Genomic DNA, 21,015 nt, shown 5'->3' with positions numbered 1-21,015 from the left:
CTTTATTCAGCTTGCTGTGGCTCAGCCAATTGCTGTTAATATTTCCGCAAGTGGTGTTGGATTTGCTATTTGTCAGGTATGTAACGATATTCATTTTTGTTTAGTTCAATAATTCTAAATGTTACAACAGTTCTTTCATTTGGGGTACTGCTAAATCTGTAACAGATAATGCATAAAATTCTTCAGGATCTCTATCTATGACTTAGGTAAGATAAATCACTCTCTTTAATAAAAAGTATTAGAGATGTTACTACTAGTCAGTGGACAACAACCAATGGATTGATAATCTGGGAAAAATATTCCTCGTGTATTATATGCTCTTTGAAGTTAGGATTAAATTCTTTCGATATGATCATGTGAGTTGTTGGGAACGCCCATCTTTTTTGTGAAAATACAGCTCAGAAATTGTAATGCTGGTAGAGTTTCTACTATGACTTGGTAATTCAGTATGTTTTGCCCATAACTTCTTAATATTCATCTAACAATATAAAGGTCAACATGGTATTATAAGGAATAGATTTGAAGATAGGAAATGTGTCCCTTTAATGTAAATTCTTATGTAAGTGTTGGCTAATTGAATTTAAATTAAAAAATAAAGTCTTATATAATAGTAAATAAAACAATGAGAGCATGATATGTCCAATGCTTTGGTATAAGAAAAATCCAAATAAACTTACTTTTAATTGTGCAATAGCATTAGAATAAAATGGAAGTAGGATGTAAAATCCTGAATGGAATAGTTATTATACTTAATACACTGGAAATTATAAGGACTTGACATAATCTTATGGCAAACAAAAATCATATGTTATAGGACCAAAAATGTTTATGTGCTTGGTTAGAATATACAAACCAAACAAACCCTGAAAGATTTATTGAGAAAGTTAAAAAAAAAAAAAAGCTGTTATATGGAAAAAGTACTTTTCCAGAAACCAGTACAACTGTTATAGTTAAAAGAATAAGTATACTTGTTAAGTATTGCAGATAGATGGTCAGGTATCATTTCAAAACTTCCAAGTAATTCTAAGATTATTTTGTATAATATTCAAAACATGGTAGTAAATGTTTTTTTTTAAATCAAGGAAAAATAATCACAGTTGAAAGGAACAGTATTCAACAAAAAGAAAAGAAAAGAGTGAATAATTTCTATTTGTCTTTACTAACAAAGGCCACATGAAAATTCTCACTCTCAAGCTGTCTTTCAAAGCAAACAGCAAATCCAAAAGTAAATACACAGGATAGTTTAGATACAACTGAAAAATCACACGTACTTATATCACCAAATTGGTTGGAATTCATTCTCGATTAAACCAAATGTAGATAAATTACTGAAGCCAAGTGAGTTTTACTTGAGCTTTGAAGGACACAGTGTAAATGTGGTACGTACTTGTCAGAAGGCTCACTACTCCAAACGAACCTTTTCCAGAAAACGAAAAGGAGGGACCGATAGGCACTTGTTAGGATGGAGAAAATTGCTAACAAGTTGGACACCTCGGAATGGGTACTGAGATTCTTTTAGTTGATATTTTTGTTAAGTGCTCTAGATAAAGAAAGGAAATAAATCTCTGAGGTTTGCAGTAAATGTTAACCCCATATTAAGTACTGAAATGCTAAGCTGTTGGAAATAAACTGCAAGACATCTGAGAGTTCGCTGAATGAGCAGTTGGGCTTTTCGTGGGTCAAACGTTAACCCTAATGCTTCGTTAGAGATGAGTATTAATTATGACCCAGAGGACAAATCTAGTGGTTCTTGTTTGTTTCCTGATGACATTGGTCTCTAAAGGACAATTGCATGCAAGGGGATGATGGAAATAACAGAGACCGTCTCTCCAGTTACGTGAAACTATTCTTCACCTCCTCCAAGAATATTCTAAAATTTTAATTGTAGTTTAAGAAAGAGTTGGGGACAACCAGAATGATCAAGGGGACGAAGGGATTATACAAGCTAGGTATAGCAGAATAAAAAGTTGGAACTCTTAGGTTTGAAAGATGAAGGCTTAGAAAGAAGATTTTGAGTATTATATGCTTTTTGAAGTTAGTACTAAATTCTTAAATTTAATAATATTTAATAATATTAAATTATTAAATTCTTTCGATAGGATTAGAAAGAAGATTTTGAGTATTATATGCTTTTTGATAATCCTATCTGTCTTTTAGATAATCCTATCTAAAGAATTTAATGTGAGGTTAGGATTAATGTGGGTCGTTGGGAACTCCCATCTTTTTAAAAATTTTATGTATTTATTTTAGGGATAGAGTGTGTGGGGGGCAGGGAGGAGCAGAGGGAGTGGGATAGGCAGACCCCACACTGAGTACAGAGCCCAAATCAGGTCTTGATCCCCTGGCCCTGAGATCATGACCTGAGCCAAAATCAAGTCAGACCCTTAAGTGACTGAGCCACCCAGGCACCCCAGAAAGAAGATTTTTTAGAGTGTGAAAATCTACAGAGGGTACTGGATGCTTAGTTCTGGGGTGTGTGTGTGCGTGTGATTTAAATATAAGAAAATACAACATTATGGGATGCCTGGGTGGCTCAGTTGGTTGGGTGCCTGCCTTTGGTTCGGGTCGTGATCTCAGGATCCTGGGATCAAGTCCCACATTGGATTCCTTGTTCGCTGAGGAGTCTGCTTCTCCCTCTGCCTCTGCCTGCCGCTACCCCTCATTGTGCTCTCTCTGCCTCTGACAAATAAATAAATAAAATCTTAAAAAAAAGGAAAAAAGAAAACACATTAAATAGCAACAGTAAAGTTTATGAAACTTGGTATCAAAAAAGGCAGAAGAAATAGATTCCAATTCAGCTTGGCATGAGGCAAGTGTAGGAAATTTTGAGTAAATCCCAAGCTTTTGATCCTAGCAACCCTTTGGGGAAAAAAAACAAAAGAACAAAAAAAACAACAAAAAACTTCTCCTCACACTTGCCCAGTGTCCCCACAGTACCTTTCACTAGTGGTAGGCACAGAGAATTAGCTGAAAAAGACCCAGTTGTCTTGAAATCCATCATTTATTTTATCATGTTTTGAAAATATTGTACAACCAAAAGAACACTGAGCAGTTGAACAAGTTTCTGTTCAACCAGGGCTTGAAATGAGTTTCTAAGGTTCCAGTTTGTGAAAAACAACATCACTTGGGCAGCAGAGCTTAGAAATTAGTGGATGGTCTCAAGAAAGAAATAAGCAGTAGTTTCATTTTTTCCCTAAAGGGAATGTTTTACATTCTTTGAAAAAAAAAAATACCTATGAATATCATGAAGGTATATACCTGTTCTGGAGTATTACATAAAAAATTTTCTCAATTTAAAAAATTATTGCTTATAAACTTTTATAATTTTTGTTAATAATGATAGTTTTTGGCTAGTAAAACCAGTTTTTTTTTTTGGTCGAAGATTACAAATCTAGTTGCGTTTATCCCAAAGAAAATCAGTACCTAATATTTAGAATATATGGTGATGGCAATTTATTGCTAATAATTTATGACTAGCTTATTATTTATGCTAATTTATTGTTTACAGTTTAATGTTATTTATAATGTGAAAGATTCGGGTTCCCCAAGAAGACGGAGATCTATTCAAGACCAAGAAGCTTTTGATTTAGACGTTGCTGTAAAAGACAATAAAGATGATACCAATCACTTGAATTTGAATGTGTGCACAAGGTTGGTATTGCTTTAAGTCCTTTCTCTCTCTTTCTTTTAAATAGATTTGAAGATTAATTAATTAATTTAAGAGAGGGAGAGAGAGAGAGCACATGTGATGGGTTGGGGGGGGTGGCGAAGGGCCGTGGGAGACTGAGAGAGAGAACCCTAGGCAGGCTCCATGCCGAATTTGGAGCCTGAGGCAGGGCTTGATCTCATGACACTGAGATCATGACCTGAGCCGAAATCAAGAGTCAGACGCTTAACTGACTGGGCCATCTACACCCCAGATTTGGAAATTATATATATGTAGTTATCTATATCGATATAAGGAGTTATAGGGGCACCTGGGGGGCTCTGTTTGTTAAGCTTCTGCCTTTGGCTTGGGTCACAATCCCAGAGTCCCGGGATCAAGTCTCATGTTGGGCTCTCTGCTCAGTGGGGAGCCTGCTTCTCCCTCTGCCTGCTGCTCCCCCTACTTGTGCTCTCTCTGTCTCTCTGTCAAATAAATAAGTAAAATCTTAAAAATACATATATAAAGAGTTACACTTAACAAAGATTTCAGTTATTTAATATACTTCAGAATATAAACTAGAAATACTGCTTAATTATGTTTAAGTACTTCTCAATGTGTTCAAAATTATTTACAAGTTTTTTGTATTTATAATAACTGAATAGAAAAATTTAATAAAATGTAGGTCTTAATTTATGAAAACTTTAAATTAACCAATCATGTTTAATACTCTAAAATTCATTATTCCTTGGTTAGTAATTTTCTGTTAAGTAATTATTCCAAGTTTATATTTAACCTTTAGTGTTATGCCTTTAACCCAAGACTTTATAAGAACATGCAAGTTTAATGAAGAGAATAGAGTTTTTAAAGATTTCATTTATTTATTTGAAGACAGAGATCACAAGTAGGCAAAGAGGCAGGCAGAGAGAGAGGAGGAAGCAGGCTCCCCGCTGAGCAGAGAGCCCGATGTGGGGCTCGATCCCAGGACCTTGGGATCATGACTTGAGCCGAAGGCAGAGGCTTTAACCCACTGAGCCACCCAGGCATCCCGAGAATAGAGTTTTAGAAACAGTGAGAATATTCTAATTTAGAAGGTGTTCACCTTAGATAAATAGGCACTTTTAGCTTCTGGGAGTACTTAATAAGGTTTATTCTTAATTCCTAAATTTAAGAAATTAATTTTAATTTAAGAAATTAAATAAAATTTAATTCTTCAACTTAAGAATTCTTAAATTTAATTCTTAAATTTAGTCTGTATCCAAAATATCTGAGGATCTTGTTAAGTCAAAAGGAAAAGGGGTGGGGCGCAACAGAGCAACTCCTGTAACAGGTTCTTGAACCAGGAGACTTTACAATTTCTTCCTTGTCAGTCTGACCTCTTAACTCTACATGATTTGCTGTGAAGTTGGGAGTTACTATGAGGATACACTGCTATTGAGGAGCTCTGTCTGCTCTTCTTAAGTACCCGCTGGTGTTCTGGTTGAACTTGGCTTGTTGTTGGGCTGGGAGCCACTGATGTGGTCCTGAGCGGCCAGATGCTCTTCAAGGTCATCGCTGGGTGTTTCTCCAGGGGGCCAACCTCCTTAGCCATTGCGTGAATCCAATCTCCTCCATTACTACTACCATCTCTACTACCTTTGGGCCTTCATGTTCATGATTTTGATATAAAATGTCACCTGTTTGTCCCATTCATTCCCTTCCTGGGCATTTCGGACCCACAGCAGGGGGATAGCAGGATTCCTTCAGTGGCCTCCTTTTCAGCTGAGAAGAAAGTAGGACTCCCACTCTTCTTTTTTTTATTTTTTTTATTTTTTATAAACATATATTTTTTCCCCCAGGGGTACAGGTCTGTGAATCGCCAGGTTTACACACTTCACAGCACTCACCATAGCACATACCCTCCCCAATGTCCATAACCCCAACCCCCTCTCCCAACCCCCCTCCCCCCAGCAACCCTCAGTTTGTTTTGTGAGATTAAGAGTCACTTATGGTTTATCTCCCTCCCAATCCCGTCTTGCTTCATTTACTCTTCTCCTACCCCCTTAACCCCTCCATGTTGCATCTCCTCTCCCTCATATAAGGGAGATCATATGATAGTTGTCTTTCTCCGATTGACTTATTTCGCTAAGCATGATACCTTCTAGTTCCTCCACACTTCGCAAATGGCAAGATTTCATTTCTTTTGATGGCTGCATAGTATTCCATTGTGTATATATACCACATCTTCTTTATCCATTCGTCTGTTGATGGACATCTAGGTTCTTTCCATAGTTTGGCTATTGTAGACATTGCTGCTATAAACATTCGGGTGCACGTGCCCCTTCGGAACACTACGTTTGTATCTTTAGGGTAAATACCCAGCAGTGCAATTGCTGGGTCATAGGGTAGTTCTATTTTCAACATTTTGAGGAACCTCCATGCTGTTTTCCAGAGTGGTTGCACCAGCTTGCATCCCCACCAACAGTGTAGGAGGGTTCCCCTTTCTCCACATCCTCGCCAGCATCTGTCATTTCCGGACTTGTTAATTTTAGCCATTCTGACTGGTGTGAGGTGGTATCTCATTGTGGTTTTGATTTGTATTTCCCTGATGCCGAGTGATATGGAGCACTTTTTCATGTGTCTGTTGGCCATCTGGATGTCTTCTTTGCAGAAATGTCTGTTCATGTCCTCTGCCCATTTCTTGATTGGATTATTTGTTCTTTGGGTGTTGAGTTTGCTAAGTTCTTTATAGATTCTGGACACTAGCCCTTTATCTGATATGTCGTTTGCAAATATCTTCTCCCATTCTGTCAGTTGTCTTTTGGTTTTGTTAACTGTTTCCTTTGCTGTGCAAAAGCTTTTGATCTTGATGAAATCCCAATAGTTCATTTTTGCCCTTGCTTCCCTTGCCTTTGGCGATGTTCCTAGGAAGATGTTGCTGCGGCTGAGGTCGAAGAGGTTGCTGCCTGTGTTCTCCTCAAGGATTTTGATGGATTCCTTTCTCACATTGAGGTCCTTCATCCATTTTGAGTCTATTTTCGTGTGTGGTGTAAGGAAATGATCCAATTTCATTTTTCTGCATGTGGCTGTCCAATTGTCCCAACACCATTTATTGAAGAGGCTTTCTTTTTTCCATTGGACATTCTTTCCTGCTTTGTCGAAGATTAGTTGACCATAGAATTGAGGGTCTATTTCTGGGCTCTCTATTCTGTTCCATTGATCTATGTGTCTGTTTTTGTGCCAGTACCATGCTGTCTTGATGATGACAGCTTTGTAATAGAGCTTGAAGTCCGGAATTGTGACGCCACCAACTTTGGCTTTCTTTTTCAATATTCCTTTGGCTATTCGCGGTCTTTTCTGGTTCCATATAAATTTTAGGATTATTTGTTCCATTTCTTTGAAAAAAATGGATGGTACTTTGATAGGAATTGCATTAAATGTGTAGATTGCTTTAGGTAGCATAGACATTTTCACAATATTTATTCTTCCAATCCAGGAGCATGGAACATTTTTCCATTTCTTTGTGTCTTCCTCAATTTCTTTCATGAGTACTTTATAGTTTTCTGTGTATAGATTCTTAGTCTCTTTGGTTAGGTTTATTCCTAGGTATCTTATGGTTTTGGGTGCAATTATAAATGGTATTGACTCCTTAATTTCTCTTTCTTCTGTCTTGTTGTTGGTGTAGAGAAATGCGACTGATTTCTGTGCATTGATTTTATATCCTGACACTTTACTGAATTCCTGTACAAGTTCTAGCAGTTTTGGAGTGGAGTCTTTTGGGTTTTCCACATAGAGTATCATATCATCTGCGAAGAGTGATAGTTTGACTTCTTTGCCGATTTGGATGCCTTTAATTTCTTTTTGTTGTCTGATTGCTGAAGCTAGGACTTCTAGTAGTATGTTGAATAGCAGTGGTGATAACGGACATCCCTGCCGTGTTCCTGACCTTAGAGGAAAAGCTTTCAGTTTTTCTCCATTGAGAATGATATTTGCGATGGGTTTTTCATAGATGGCTTTGATAATATTGAGGTATGTGCCCTCTATCCCTACACTTTGAAGAGTTTTGATCAGGAAGGGATGCTGTACATTGTCAAATGCTTTTTCAGCATCTACTGAGAGTATCATATGGTTCCTGTTCTTTCTTTTATTAATGTGTTTTATCACATTGATTGATTTGCGGAAGTTCAACCAAACTTGCAGCCCTGGAATAAATCCCACTTGGTCGTGGTGAATAATCCTTTTAATGTACTGTTGAATCCTATTGGCTAGTATTTTGGTGAGAATTTTTGCATCTGTGTTCATCAAGGATATTGGTCTGTAGTTCTCTTTTTTGATGGGATCCTTGTCTGGTTTTGGGATCAAGGTGATGCTGACCTCATAAAATGAGTTTGGAAGTTTTCCTTCCATTTCTATTTTTTGGAACAGTTTCAGGAGAATAGGAATTAATTCTTCTTTAAATGTTTGGTAGAATTCCCCCAGGAAGCCATCGGCCCTGGGCTTTTGTTTGTTTGGAGATTTTTGATGACTGGTTTCAATCTCCTTACTGGTTATGGGTCTGTTCAGGCTTTCTATTTCTTCCTGGTTCAGTTGTGGTAGTTTATTTGTCTCTAGGAATGCATCCATTTCTTCCAGATTGTCAAATTTGTTGGCATAGAGTTGCTCATAATATGTTCTTATAATTGTCTGTATTTCTTGGGTGTTCGTTGTGATCTCTTCTCTTTCATTCATGATTTTATTTATTTGGGTCCTTTCTGTTTTCTTTTTGATAAGTCTGGCCAGGGGTTTATCAATCTTACTAATTCTTTCAAAGAACCAGCTCCTAGTTTTGTTGATTTGTTCTATTGTTTTTTTGGTTTCTATTTCATTGATTTCTGCTCTGATCTTTATGATTTCTCTTCTCCTGCTGGGTTTAGGGTTTCTTTCTTGTTCTTTCTCCGGCTCCTTTAGGTGTAGGGTTAGGTTGTGTACCTGAGACCTTGCTTGTTTCTTGAGAAAGGCTTGTACCACTGTATATTTTCCTCTCAGGACTGCATTTGCCGTGTCCCACAGATTTTGAACCGTTGTATTTTCATTATCATTTGTTTCCATGAATTTTTTCAATTCTTCTTTAATTTCCTGGTTGACCCATTCATTCTTTAGAAGGATGCTGTTTAGTCTCCATGTATTTGGGTTCTTTCCAAATTTCCTCTTGTGATTGAGTTCTAGCTTCAGAGCATTGTGGTCTGAAAATATGCAGGGAATGATCCCAATCTTTTGATACCAGTTGAGATCTGATTTCGGACTGAGGATGTGATCTATTCTGGAGAATGTTCCATGTGCACTAGAGAAGAATGTGTATTCTGTTGCTTTGGGATGAAATGTTCTGAATATATCTGTGATGTCCATCTGGTCCAGTGTGTCATTTAAGGCCTTTATTTCCTTGTTGATCTTTTGCTTGGATGATCTGTCCATTTCAGTGAGGGGAGTGTTAAAGTCCCCTACTATTATTGTATTATTGTCGATGTGTTTCTTTGATTTTGTTATTAATTGGTTTATATAGTTGGCTGCTCCCACGTTAGGGGCATAGATATTTAAAATTGTTAGATCTTCTTGTTGGACATATCCTTTGAGTATGATATAGTGTCCTTCCTCATCTCTTATTATAGTCTTTGGCTTAAAATCTAATTGATCTGATATAAGGATTTCCACTCCTGCTTTCTTCTGATGTCCATTAGCATGGTAAATTCTTTTCCACCCCCTCACTTTAAATCTGAAGGTGTCTTCGGGTTTAAAATGAGTTTCTTGTAGGCAACATATAGATGGGTTTTGTTTTTTTATCCATTCTGATACCCTGTGTCTTTTGATTGGGGCATTTAGCCCATTAACATTCAGGGTAACTATTGAGAGATATGAATTTAGTGCCATTGTATTGTCTGTAAGGTGACTGTTACTGTATATTGTCTCTGTTCCTTTCTGATCTACTACTTTTAGGCTCTCTCTTTGCTTAGAGGACCCCTTTCAATATTTCCTGTAGAGCTGGCTTGGTGTTTGCAAATTCTTTCAGTTGTTGTTTGTCCTGGAAGCTTTTAATCTCTCCTTCTATTTTCAATGATAGCCTAGCTGGATATAGTATTCTTGGCTGCATGTTTTTCTCGTTTAGTACTCTGAATATATCATGCCAGCTCTTTCTGGCCTGCCAGGTCTCTGTGGATAAGTCTGCTGCCAATCTAATATTTTTACCATTGTATGTTACAGACTTCTTTTCCCGGGCTGCTTTCAGGATTTTCTCTTTGTCACTAAGACTTGTAAATTTTACTATTAGGTGACGGGGTGTGGACCTATTCTTATTGATTTTGAGGGGGGTTCTCTGAACCTCCTGGGTTTTGATGCTTGTTCCCTTTGCCATATTGGGGAAATTCTCTCCAATAATTCTCTCCAATATACCTTCTGCTCCCCTCTCTCTTTCTTCTTCTTCTGGAATCCCAATTATTCTAATGTTGTTTTGTCTTATGGTGTCACTTATCTCTCGAATTCTGCCCTCGTGGTCCAGTAGCCGTTTGTCCCTCTTTCGCTCAGCTTCTTTATTCTCTGTCATTTGGTCTTCTATATCGCTAATTCTTTCTTCTGCCTCATTTATCCTAGCAGTGAGAGCCTCCATTTTTTATTGCACCTCATTAATAGCTTTTTTGATTTCAACTTGATTAGATTTTAGTTCTTTTATTTCTCTAGAAAGGGCTTTTATCTCTCCAGAGAGGGTTTCTCTAATATCTTCCATGCCTTTTTCGAGCCCAGCTAGAACCTTGAGAATCGTCATTCTGAACTCTAGATCTGACATGTTACCAATGTCTGTATTGATTAGGTCCCTAGCCCTTGGTACTGCCTCTTGTTCTTTTTTTTGTGGTGAATTTTTCTGCCTTGTCATTTTGTCCAGATAAGAGTATATGAAGGAACAAGTAAAATACTAAAAGGGTGGCAACAACCCCAGGAAAATATGCTTTAGCCAAATCAGAAGAGATCCCAAATCGTGAGGCGGGGGGGAAGGGGATAAAAAGAGGTTCAGAAAGAAAAAAAAAAAAAAGAAAAAAGAAAGAAACAAATAAAAAAAGAAAACCAATAATGAAAAAATATAAAAAGGAAAAAAAATATATATATTAGATAAAGTAGTTAAAAAACGTTAGAAAAGAAAAGGGTAAAAGTTAAAAAAATTTAGCAGAAGAAGAGAAAAATAATTGAAAAAAAAAATTAAATTAACTGCAAGGCTAAAGAATCATGGGGAGAAAGCCATGAGTTCCGTGCTTTGCTTTCTCCTCCTCTGGAATTCCGCTGCTCTCCTTGGTATTGAAACTGCACTCCTCGTAAGTGAACTTGGTCCTGGCTGGGTTTCTTGTTGATCTTCTGGGGGAGGGGCCTGTTGTAGTGATTCTCAAGTGTCTTTGCCCCAGGCGGAGTTGTACCGCCCTTACCAGGGGCCGGGCTGAGTAATCCGCTCGGGTTTGCTTTCGGGAGCTTTTGTTCCCTGAGCGCTTTCCGTAGAGTTCCGGAGGACGGGAATAAAGATGGCGGCCTCCCAGTCTCAGGCCTGGAGGAGCCGAGAGCCCGGGGCCCCACTCCTCAGTGAGCCCTCAGAGAACAGCGCCCAATTACTCCCGTCACCCTGTCTCCGGCCTCGCTCCGAGCTGACCGAGCCTGCGACCGGTTCAAGGTAACCCCGAGCTGAGAGTCACTCCTCGGCTCCGTCTCTGTAGCCGGCTTCCCCCTTCTAATACCTGCAAGCTCTGCGACACTCAGACACCCCCGATCCTTCTGTGACCCTGCGGGACCTGAGGCCACACTGACCCCGCGTGGGCTTCACCCCGGTTAAGCCTCTGGAGCGATGTCCCTCAGTGGAACAGACTTTTTTATTTATTTATTTATTTATTTATTTGATAGAGAGAGATCACAAGTAGGCAGAGAGGCAGGCAGAGAGAGAGGGAAGAAGCAGGCTCCCTGCCAAGCAGAGAGCCCCATGCGGGGCTCGATCCCAGGACCCTGAGATCATGACCTGAGCCGAAGGCAGAGGCTTTAACCCACTGAGCCACCCAGGCGCCCCAGTGGAACAGACTTTTAAAAAAGTCCTGATTTTGTGCTCCGTTCCTCCGCCGCTTGCCGGGAACCGGTCCCTCCCCCTGCGGTCTATCTTCCCGTTGCTTTGGATTCACTTCTCCACCAGTCCTACCTTTCAGAAAGTGGTTGATTTTCTGTTTCTAGAATTGCTGTTCTTCTTCTCTTCGATCTCCTGTTGGATTTGTAGGTGTTTGCAATCTTTAGATAAGCTATCTAGCTGATCTCCCGCTACCTGAAGTAGTCTCAGCTGCTACTTCTCCGCCATCTTGACTCCTCCTCTCGACTCCCACTCTTCTTTATGAAGCTTATGATTGGGTTGTTTTCCAGAATAACAGCATCAAGTTTTTATTATTCCAAGTAATAATAAGCTGTATTTATCACAAACTTACATGCCGGGCATCGTACCAATCACTTTCACATGCATCTCATTTAATTGTTACAATAACTCTATAAAGTAGGTGGCATTATTATCCCTGCTTTTGTCATTCACTCATTCATTCATTCAATATCTGTTGAGTCTCCATTCTGTACCAAGCACAGTGTCAGATGTTGGAATGTAACAGTGATCTAAAAAAGACAGAGGCCCTGTCTTTATGGAGCTTACTGTTTGGAAGGGAGACAGAGAGAAACTAATAAAAATAAATCTTCTAAATAAGTATAAAATTCTGGTTTTGAAATGGGCAAAGAAAAAAGTCTTTGGAGCTATGAGAGGGATTTTTACCTCTTAGGGAGGTCAATTGAAGAAATAGATGAGGAAAATTAGGTGAAATCAAGATTCCTATCAGGATGGGGCCTCATTACTTACGAGGGCTCATGAAAGGATGCGGGATTCCAACTCTTAACCTATCATCAGGAATCAGATGGGTGACAGATTCTGATAGAGGATATATATATCTTTTTTCCTTTTTTGGGGGGAGAGAAACTAGAGAAGGGAACTGTTTTCATGTGAGAGTAGCAGTTGGTAAAAAGAATTTGGATGCTCTACTAGTCTTCTGAGAAAAATCTGATATGAATACAATTAACATTTTTAGTGAAAATTTTCAGTGGAAAAAGAAAAACGATATTTTAGGTGCTTTATTCCCATCCATAGGGTCCAAGCCCTTAATCAACTCGGAGGTTTTTCTGTGTGTGGTGTGGACATTTAACAAATTCTGTCCTGGGCTGACAGAAAGACCAGGTCAGCTGAGGCGCTTTTGATGGTGTCCCGAGAAAGTCATTGTATTTAAGCCGATTGGCTTAAAGTTTCCTTCAATGTTTGGTCTGACACAAACACCTCTAACTGCAAGGCACTCGGTTTTCAACGACACCTCTCTTGGCCAAGTGCATCACTCTGCAGATGGTTTCCCTTGTTTGTGATTGCTGAGCCAGCTGTCGTCGGCCCTTGTGCTGTGTGGCTTTTCAGTCAGACGGGTTTGGCAGCCCTTGGTTTGCTGCTCTCAGAAGCAAGATTCTCTACCAGCCCTTCTTGCTTTTGCCGGTCTGCAAGGACAACAGGAGCTCCCACAACAGTGCTGCGATCCTTTCACATTGTAGGCAGACTCCTTTCTATAACCACACTGGGCTCTTAACTGCTCCAAGCAAAAACCTCTTGCCACCTATTCATTGCAGAAACCCGGTAATTTTAAAGGAGACAAAACACCGTTGGCGCCCAGATCCTTTGATGCTCATGTTGTGTACAACAGGGTGAGAGAACAAGGTGGTGACACAGAATTTTCCAAGGCTTGGCATTCTCGCCAGGTGGCCCAAGAAAACACAAAATGGGCTCTGAGTACATTTTGGAGAACAAAGGGAAGGACCCTCCCTACTGGTCTTCTTTTTCTAAAACCAGATGAGAAGATTGGTAAAGACTTGGCGGTAGCCTCCTGCTTTAAGTGGTCAAGTTTTCAGTTTCTTTCTTGGGTCCTGGCTTTCACCTGGAGAGCTCAGAGCTGTCAACTTCTGAGAAAATGAAAAATGCGATTCAGTTTGGAATCACCCCGAGAAGACATCATTGCCCACTGAGAGGACGTCCAGGTTGTACTTGTTACAACTCTGTGGGCACCAGGCTGACACACTGGAGGCATTTCGCATCAAGTGAATGCATTGCTCAATTATTATTCCTCATATGGTTGAAAATTATGAGAATTTCATACCTACCTGTAAGGAAAGGATTACCGGTTTTATAATAATTTTCTATAGAGATTTTTTTACTTCAACTAAACCCCAACTATTTGGAGTAACACTTGGCAGTTTTAATATTTACGCGATGAGAGTTTGCCAACAGCTTGAGGTTTTTCCTAAAGGGTTTTCCCTTCCATCCTTTCGTCTTTGCTGTAGGTTTCTGGGCCCAGCTAGAAGCGGCATGGCCCTGATGGAAGTGAACCTCCTCAGTGGTTTCACCATGCCTTCGGACGCGATTCCTCTGAGTGAGACTGTGAGGAAAGTGGAACATGATCATGGAAAAGTCAACCTATATTTAGACTCTGTAAGTAGTAAAACACAAGTTTCATGTAGGTGACTGGTGACAAGGTGTCATTTATTGTCTTGGAAAGACTGCCTTATGCTAGACCTATTTCCTTTGTCTTTATTTCAGCTTTTTGTGTTCCTGAATGATCCTAACGTGGCAATCGCATATTTATCCCCACTAAAAAGACATCACTATAAAATCAACTTAAAGAGAATACTGTTAATGATGAGCCTGATGAAAGTCTTGACAACGAAATTATTATTTCATGCCAGATGTAAACGCTATAGAAACTTGTCACATTGTATTTTCAAAAATTCAGTCCAGGTCTCAGTTTGAGGACCCCTCTGCCTTAGGGAATTGCTAAAATTATCTTTTTTTAATTAATTTTTTAAAAGATTTAAAAAAAAAATTTATTTGACAGATAGAGATCACAAGTAGGCAAGCAGAGAGAGGGGAAGGGAAGCAGGCTCCCCGCTGAGCAGAGAGGCTGATGTGGGGCTCGATCCCAGGACCCTGGAATCGTGACCTGAGCTGAAGGCAGAGGCTTTAACCCACTGACCCACCCAGGCGCCCCATAATTATCTTTTAAAAAAAAATTTATTTGAGAGAGAGAGAGAGCGCAAGCAGGGGGAGCAGCAGACAGAGGGAGAAGCAGGCAGCCTGCTGAGCAGAGCCTGATGTGGGACTCGATCTGAGGACCCTGGGATCATGACCTGAGTTGAAGGCAGATGCTTGACCGACTGAGCCACTCAGCATCCCTAAAATTATCTCTTTAAATGCTGATGATGAAAGCTTTAATTACAAGTTCTAAAATGCTTTCATAGAAATTTTAGTAAGTCCCAAGGGGGTTAATATTCCTGCAATGAATATATTAGGTGCTTAAATCATAGAAGAATATTCTCAGAGGTTTGGTCTTCACACAAATTATTATATAATTTTCATATACTCTTCTCATTGTTATATGAAACTTACTGATCCAACAATAAGGTGCATAAGAGAGACTTAAGTGAAAATTTGACCATACTTATGTCTCAAAACTGCTGGCATATAACTTATTCTTTTTTTCAAACATCTATATGAAACTCTCAGGTTGAATCGAAATAGAGTTTTAAGTGTTCTTAGGCTTTCATGTTATGTTGGGGGAATTCCCTACATTTCTTATTGCAGTTTTGCCAGGTATGAATCAGAAATATATTGCATTCGCAATATATATACTTTAAAAACAACTAGTTCCTGAATGTTCTCATTTGTCTTAAGACGTCAAAAGCCACTCTGGCCAAAACTTTGTTAAAACTTGTCCAAAGTCTCTAGCTTCTTTTTCTGTTCTGGAGTTTTCATGTATTATTACGTACTGCTTGAATACCAAGGGCTTGATTTGGAACTTGAAAAACAAGTTTGAGGTTTTTATCTAATAATGCAATTGGTTTTGGAGTTTGTCCTGTATCTATGATGTACTTGTATGTATGTGTGTATCTATATGTTTTTATTTGCTGGTTATCTGAATTTGAGTGTGCAGTATGTTCTGACTGATTAATTTGACTTTTCATTTACTGCTATTGGCACGTAATGGAATATTTGAAGGAATTTATCAATTCTCAGGTTCCTTTAACAATATCGGTTGTCACCTTGGCCCCTCCTGGAGGCAAGGAGCTGGCCTTTTGCACCCCATATAAGTTTTTGGCTATGGGGTTACCTCACAGTAACCCATGAGGTTGCTCCTGTGAGCTGAGGGCAGTTCTTCAGAGAAGGGGGCTACCGAGAGCTATCAGCAGCGATGGGGTGGGCGTGTTGTGGGAGATGGGGGCTGAGAGAGGCACCTGGGCCCAGGAATGTGTATCCTTGGACTTGCTGCTTCCTTAACCCTTCTGATTCTCAGTATTGCTCTGGTAAAATGGAAGTGAGAACAGTACCTATCTTGTAAGAATTGTTTTACGAGATCTATGAGATAATTTATATAAAGGGCTTACCACAACACCGGGAATGTAGAAATCCTCCCTAAATGTTAGTTTCCATCTATTTCCTAAAATGATAAGAAAAAGAAATGTTGTTTGGTTTATCATGAACACATTGTCTGTCACCCCCTTAAGTCTTTTGTATTTTTCAAGGTAAATGAAACCCAGATTTGTGTGGATATTCCTGCTGTGAGAAACTTTAAAGTTTCAAATACGCAAGATGCTTTGGTGTCCATCACAGATTACTATGAACCGAGTAAGTGTGTTCTAGAGTTTCTGATATCTTAGAAGTTAAGTCAGGCATTTATTCATTTGTTCATTCATCATTTGTTTACTGTGGCCACGTATCTTGTGTGTGAGGAGTGTTGTTGGGGAGATCATAGGTGTGGGGAAAGTATAGGAGAGCGTAGGAGGTGAGCTTTTCAATTAAATGAAGACGATTAATAATTTTAAAAAGTCCCATGATAGCACTGAGCAGATGAATACAAAAAGTGATGTTTTTCCTAATAATTTTAGGTTTTTCCTCATGTTTTAGGTTTTTAACTCACACAAAATTTACAAAGAAAAAGTGACCTAACCGTGAGTCTAGTTATATGCAGTTTCTGGGATTTTGCTTCCGTTCCAAGCATCCCTTCCATCTGTTTTCTGTTTTAAAATGGGATTTCTTCAGGAGAGAACATGAACCTCATTTGCAGTATGAAAGACTGGGATGGGTTTAGCCGAGTCTGTTGTTTTGCTAAAATTTATACATTATATCAGGTTTTTTTGATTAGCAGATCAAGAAAAATATAGTCTGTCTGGAAAATAACTTGAGCTTCTTTGCTTTTACTGGTCACTTCTTACTTTATAAAATGTTAAAAAGTTAGGTTGTGAAAGCAGAGATCTGGTTTGTAGGTCAACCAGGTTAATTAGGACTACTTCTACACTCAGTCACAGAGCGAAGTTCTGTTGAGAGTATGATCTCTGTAATTGTAATAGATCTCCTTCTGAGTGGGTACTCCTGGTGGCTCAGAATCATCAGAATGTGTGAGAATCATTAACGTTTTGATGTACTTAGGAGTTGTAGGTAATTACACTCTAAAGTGAAATGAACTTGTTCATGTGGTCAGTAGTGTTCGATAGAGTATCATAGAAGATGAAGGTTAAGAACACCAGTTCTTTCTCCTTCTGAGTCAACAAGTCAGTTCCTCTCATCTGCCTCTTGGTGGAATAGGGGAAAAGCATTTGCTCAGGTTCTTGTGGGAAGTTTGGGGGGAAACTTCTTTTCTGTGGAAGGGCGGGATACATGGTGGAGACTTAATGGTAGCGCCCAGTTATCCAACTTCGGAATTCAGACTAGTTGCAGAAGTCTCCAATTGATGTTTCTTCCGCAAATGGAGAATATTTTAAACATTTTAAAAATAAAAAAGATTCAGTCTGTATACTTCTGTGTGTGTGTTTGTGTGTGTGTGTGTGAGGGAAGCAACTTATTTAGGAGGGGGACATTTTTAAATGAAAATATGGGAAAGATCAGAAATAGTAAAAACCTTACCGACCCAGTTTTGAAGATTCTAAAATTAAAAAATATATGATAATAAAAAATATTTAAAAACATAATGTCAAAAAATCATGAAGAAATTTGAAAATAGAATGTTTTTATAAAAACTGTAAAAATAAAAATCATTTGTGTTATATGGTAAGTTTACTGTAGTGCTGCAGGTACTTTATGCAGTTTTTAGAAAATATTAGCTTATGCTATAAAATTCACCCCCAAATATTAGCTTGTACATAAAAATTAGATGCTATATGCTCAACGTTTTAAAACGTTGAAACTTGTTACAAAGGCAGGCTTCCCTTTGTATTTTTATATTTTTTAATAAAGCCCACAGTAAATCTCTTTTTGGGAGTTCTAATGAGCTTTGCTTGAATGCAGAGAAAATGACACTAGAAAATAAACTCTCAAGGAGGTTAAACAAGCCTCCATTTCAAGTCTTTCCCGTTCCAGATTGGAGTCGCAGAGTGCAGCTGTGGTCCGTTCCTCCCCCGCCCCCCACCACAGGGCTGCCCATCTGCCTGGTGAGGGCCACAGTGCAGGGAAGGCATTGTTTCTCTCTTGGATTTGGTTAGCAGCGTGGGCCCCTCCTGAGCATTTCAGTTGTTTCTTGTAAAGGAAAATAAGACTGTGTGAAGAATGGAAAACTCTGAGATGTGTATTGAAATGGTGGTAAGGTTTGGCGGAGTAAACGTTTCTAAAAAGGGATCCGTGTAAACTGGTGTCTGCCTCTGCACAGGGAGACACGCGGTGAGGAGTTACAACTCGGAAGTGAAGCTGTCCTCTTGTGACCTCTGTGGGGACGTTCACGGCTGCGGTCCTTGCGAGAGAGGAGCTGCAGCCTCCCTTTATCCCGCTTCGGTCATCGTGGTGCTCGGGGTTGCGCTGCTGTTCTCTTTGCAGTGTGGGCCGTGATTCATTTTTTAAGGACTCCATGGAACATGGACATTTCCAGAAGTCACACGTCTTGTTTTCGTTATCAAGTATTGCCTCTGTTCTTGAAAAACAATTTTTTTTTCTCTTTGTGGGGTTGTGGGGGATGGTGCACAACGGGTCCTAGAGGCATAGATGTCGTCACTGACTTCTGTGTGGAACAGAACCTCAGAGTTTTGCAGTCGTGTGTCTTTATTTCCCCCTCTTAAAAATCGTTCAGGAGTGTTTCGTGGAGGTGTTGTTTTCCCCAGAATAAATGCGTTATTTTAGATTATTCTTTTTATTTTCTAGAAGAAATGAGCCTGGGTTCTTAAGCATTACTAAACAGTGGTGTTGGCTTTAGCATTAAAGACAGATGTCTGGGAACTGGGAGGCAGCAACCAGAGGAGGAGCTTGCTCTGTTCCCTTCCCACATCCACCCACCTCTGCCCTCCCCCATGCCTCACCCTCCGTGGTCTCAGTCTATCCTTCATAAATAATATCCTTCTTCCTTTTTAGTAGGGGGTGATTTTTTTTTTTTTTAAGCGAAGTGTTTTGTTTTGTTTTGTTTCACTCCAATTGTAATCTCATCCTCCAACCTTTACCCTTCTTGTTCTTCTTCTGGAGAGAAGGAGAAAGGGAATGTGTGGTTCAGAGCTGGAGGAGTGTATGGAAAACTGCCCTAAGGAGTCCTGGGTGCCCTGCCTTCCCTCTCACTTCCTCAGCCCCACACATTGGCTCTGGTTCTGGGATGAGAGTCCGAGGCCAAGGCAGAATGTGCCTGAGACCAGAAGATGCAGCTTTGTTAGCAATGGGGGACGATTAACCAGGGTACACGATTCTATCGAAGACAGACGGGCTGACTCCCTGTGGTCTGGGCAAGAAGCTGGGGCTTGACAGGGACGGAGAGAGGTGAACATGACTGCTGATCTCAAGTACGGTAGGGGGTTACCTGGAGTCCTGTAAAAGCTCTTCTAGGCTCGGTGTCTGAGCATCAGACAGCCGGCTGTCTGGAGTGAATGCTTGTGTGAATCTTTAAGATTTCTGAGCTTTGAGCACCTGGATAATTGGTTACCCTGTATTCTAAAGGGTAATATTCTATCTGGGAGAAAATTTTAAAGAAAAATTCCTTTCCTTCCATCTTCCTCCTTTTCCTCCTTTCTCTCTTCTTTCTTTCTTACATTCCTCCCTTCTTCCTTTCTTCTTTTCCTACATTGAAATATTTTAGGTATATCAAAAATAAACTAAAGATCTCTTAATAAACCTAGAATGGTTTAATTTTGCTGCTTAATTCCATGGCATTCCTCTCAAGTGAACATGGAAAAAATAATTGCCACAAGCTCCAGAAAGTCTGCATTACAGTATTTCAATTATTTAAAAATAAATCCATCAGAAATAAAGGATGCAAATAATATATTTTAAGAGGAATTTTTAAAACTTTAAAAAAATCTTCGTGAATTTTAAGAAATTGTAGCGAAGTGGATGTTCATATATTGCTTTTGGATATTTTGAATTGAATACCAAGGTAGGAGTTACCAACATTCAGTATTTTAAAACTTGAAACCTAGATGTAGAAAGTAGATCCTCAGAGAGTGGTCTGTAGAGACGGGGAAGTTAAATATCAAATAAATAATCTTCTTGTATTTACTTTTGGTGGGTGTAAGTTTGTAGTTCTGTTACAGCTTTGAAAGAATCTTACCGAAAAATAGCATTTGTCATATTTGGGCCTTCAGGTATGGTGTTTCCGGCCTTTACATCCCAGGACTTCTTTAAGATGAAAATTATCTTCTGATGAAGTCAGGGGAGGGTGTTGGCACAGGGTGTCCTCCCCGCCTGCTTGCCCAGGGAACCTTCTACTAACCATCGGTACCTTATATTCTTCAGTAAATAATTTATTTTGAACTTCCAGTGTAGGATATTGGGAAACACTAGAATGGAAAGGCCAGTGGAAGATAGTTTGTATCATTCTCAGGCCATATTCCCTCATTTAAAAACTAGAACTCTAATACTTTTTTGGGAAGTACTTTAGGTTTTCAGATTAACAAGTCATCTAGTAACTCCTCTTGTAATGCATCTCTTTTTATTATAAATTTATTAAAAGTGGAGGAGGAAGAAGAGGAGGAGAAAGTCAGTCAGCTGTGCTTCTCGGTGCGTGGGCTGCATTGTCGTCGTCCTCCTTCATATCTTTCTTTGAACACTGGCTTTGCTGCAGGCAGTGGGGTTGCATTAGAAGTGATGAAAAAGCCACAGGCAGAAGGGAATAGGAAGCCGTGTAGGAGTAAAAATTAATAGTATAAACTGCATATGCTATGAATAATTATATTATGAATAATTATATTAAAAACCCTCATTTTACTTTTAAGTTTGCTTGCGCTGAGACTCTTCCATTTAGAATGCCGTCCATCTCATTTCCCGAGTTGGAACTAATCTGACGTCTCCCCTTCTCTTTCACCGAGTGGGAACCTTATTT

At 39.3% G+C, this 21,015-nt stretch overlaps 1 protein-coding gene across 1 annotated transcript in view; it reads left to right on the top strand.

The window, feature by feature from the left end:
* CD109 (CD109 molecule) overlaps positions 1 to 18,840 on the top strand; it is a 129,878-nt gene extending 111,038 nt beyond the window's left edge. Inside the window, exons 29-33 of the mRNA XM_032864356.1 lie at positions 11 to 76; positions 3,509 to 3,651; positions 14,021 to 14,168; positions 16,256 to 16,358; positions 18,373 to 18,840. Of these exons, the coding sequence (XP_032720247.1) occupies positions 11 to 76; positions 3,509 to 3,651; positions 14,021 to 14,168; positions 16,256 to 16,358; positions 18,373 to 18,548 (636 nt within the window). The 3' untranslated portion in view covers positions 18,549 to 18,840. The remainder of the gene's footprint in view (positions 1 to 10; positions 77 to 3,508; positions 3,652 to 14,020; positions 14,169 to 16,255; positions 16,359 to 18,372) is intronic.
* The last annotated feature ends 2,175 nt before the right edge of the window (positions 18,841 to 21,015 follow it).

This window comes from Lontra canadensis, unplaced genomic scaffold, assembly GCF_010015895.1.
Source record: "Lontra canadensis isolate GAN:19392208 unplaced genomic scaffold, GSC_riverotter_1.0 scaffold27, whole genome shotgun sequence".
Lineage (NCBI taxonomy): Eukaryota > Metazoa > Chordata > Mammalia > Carnivora > Mustelidae > Lontra > Lontra canadensis.
The sequence above is the reverse complement of the archived record's forward strand: the minus strand, read 5'-3'. Positions and strand labels throughout refer to the sequence as shown.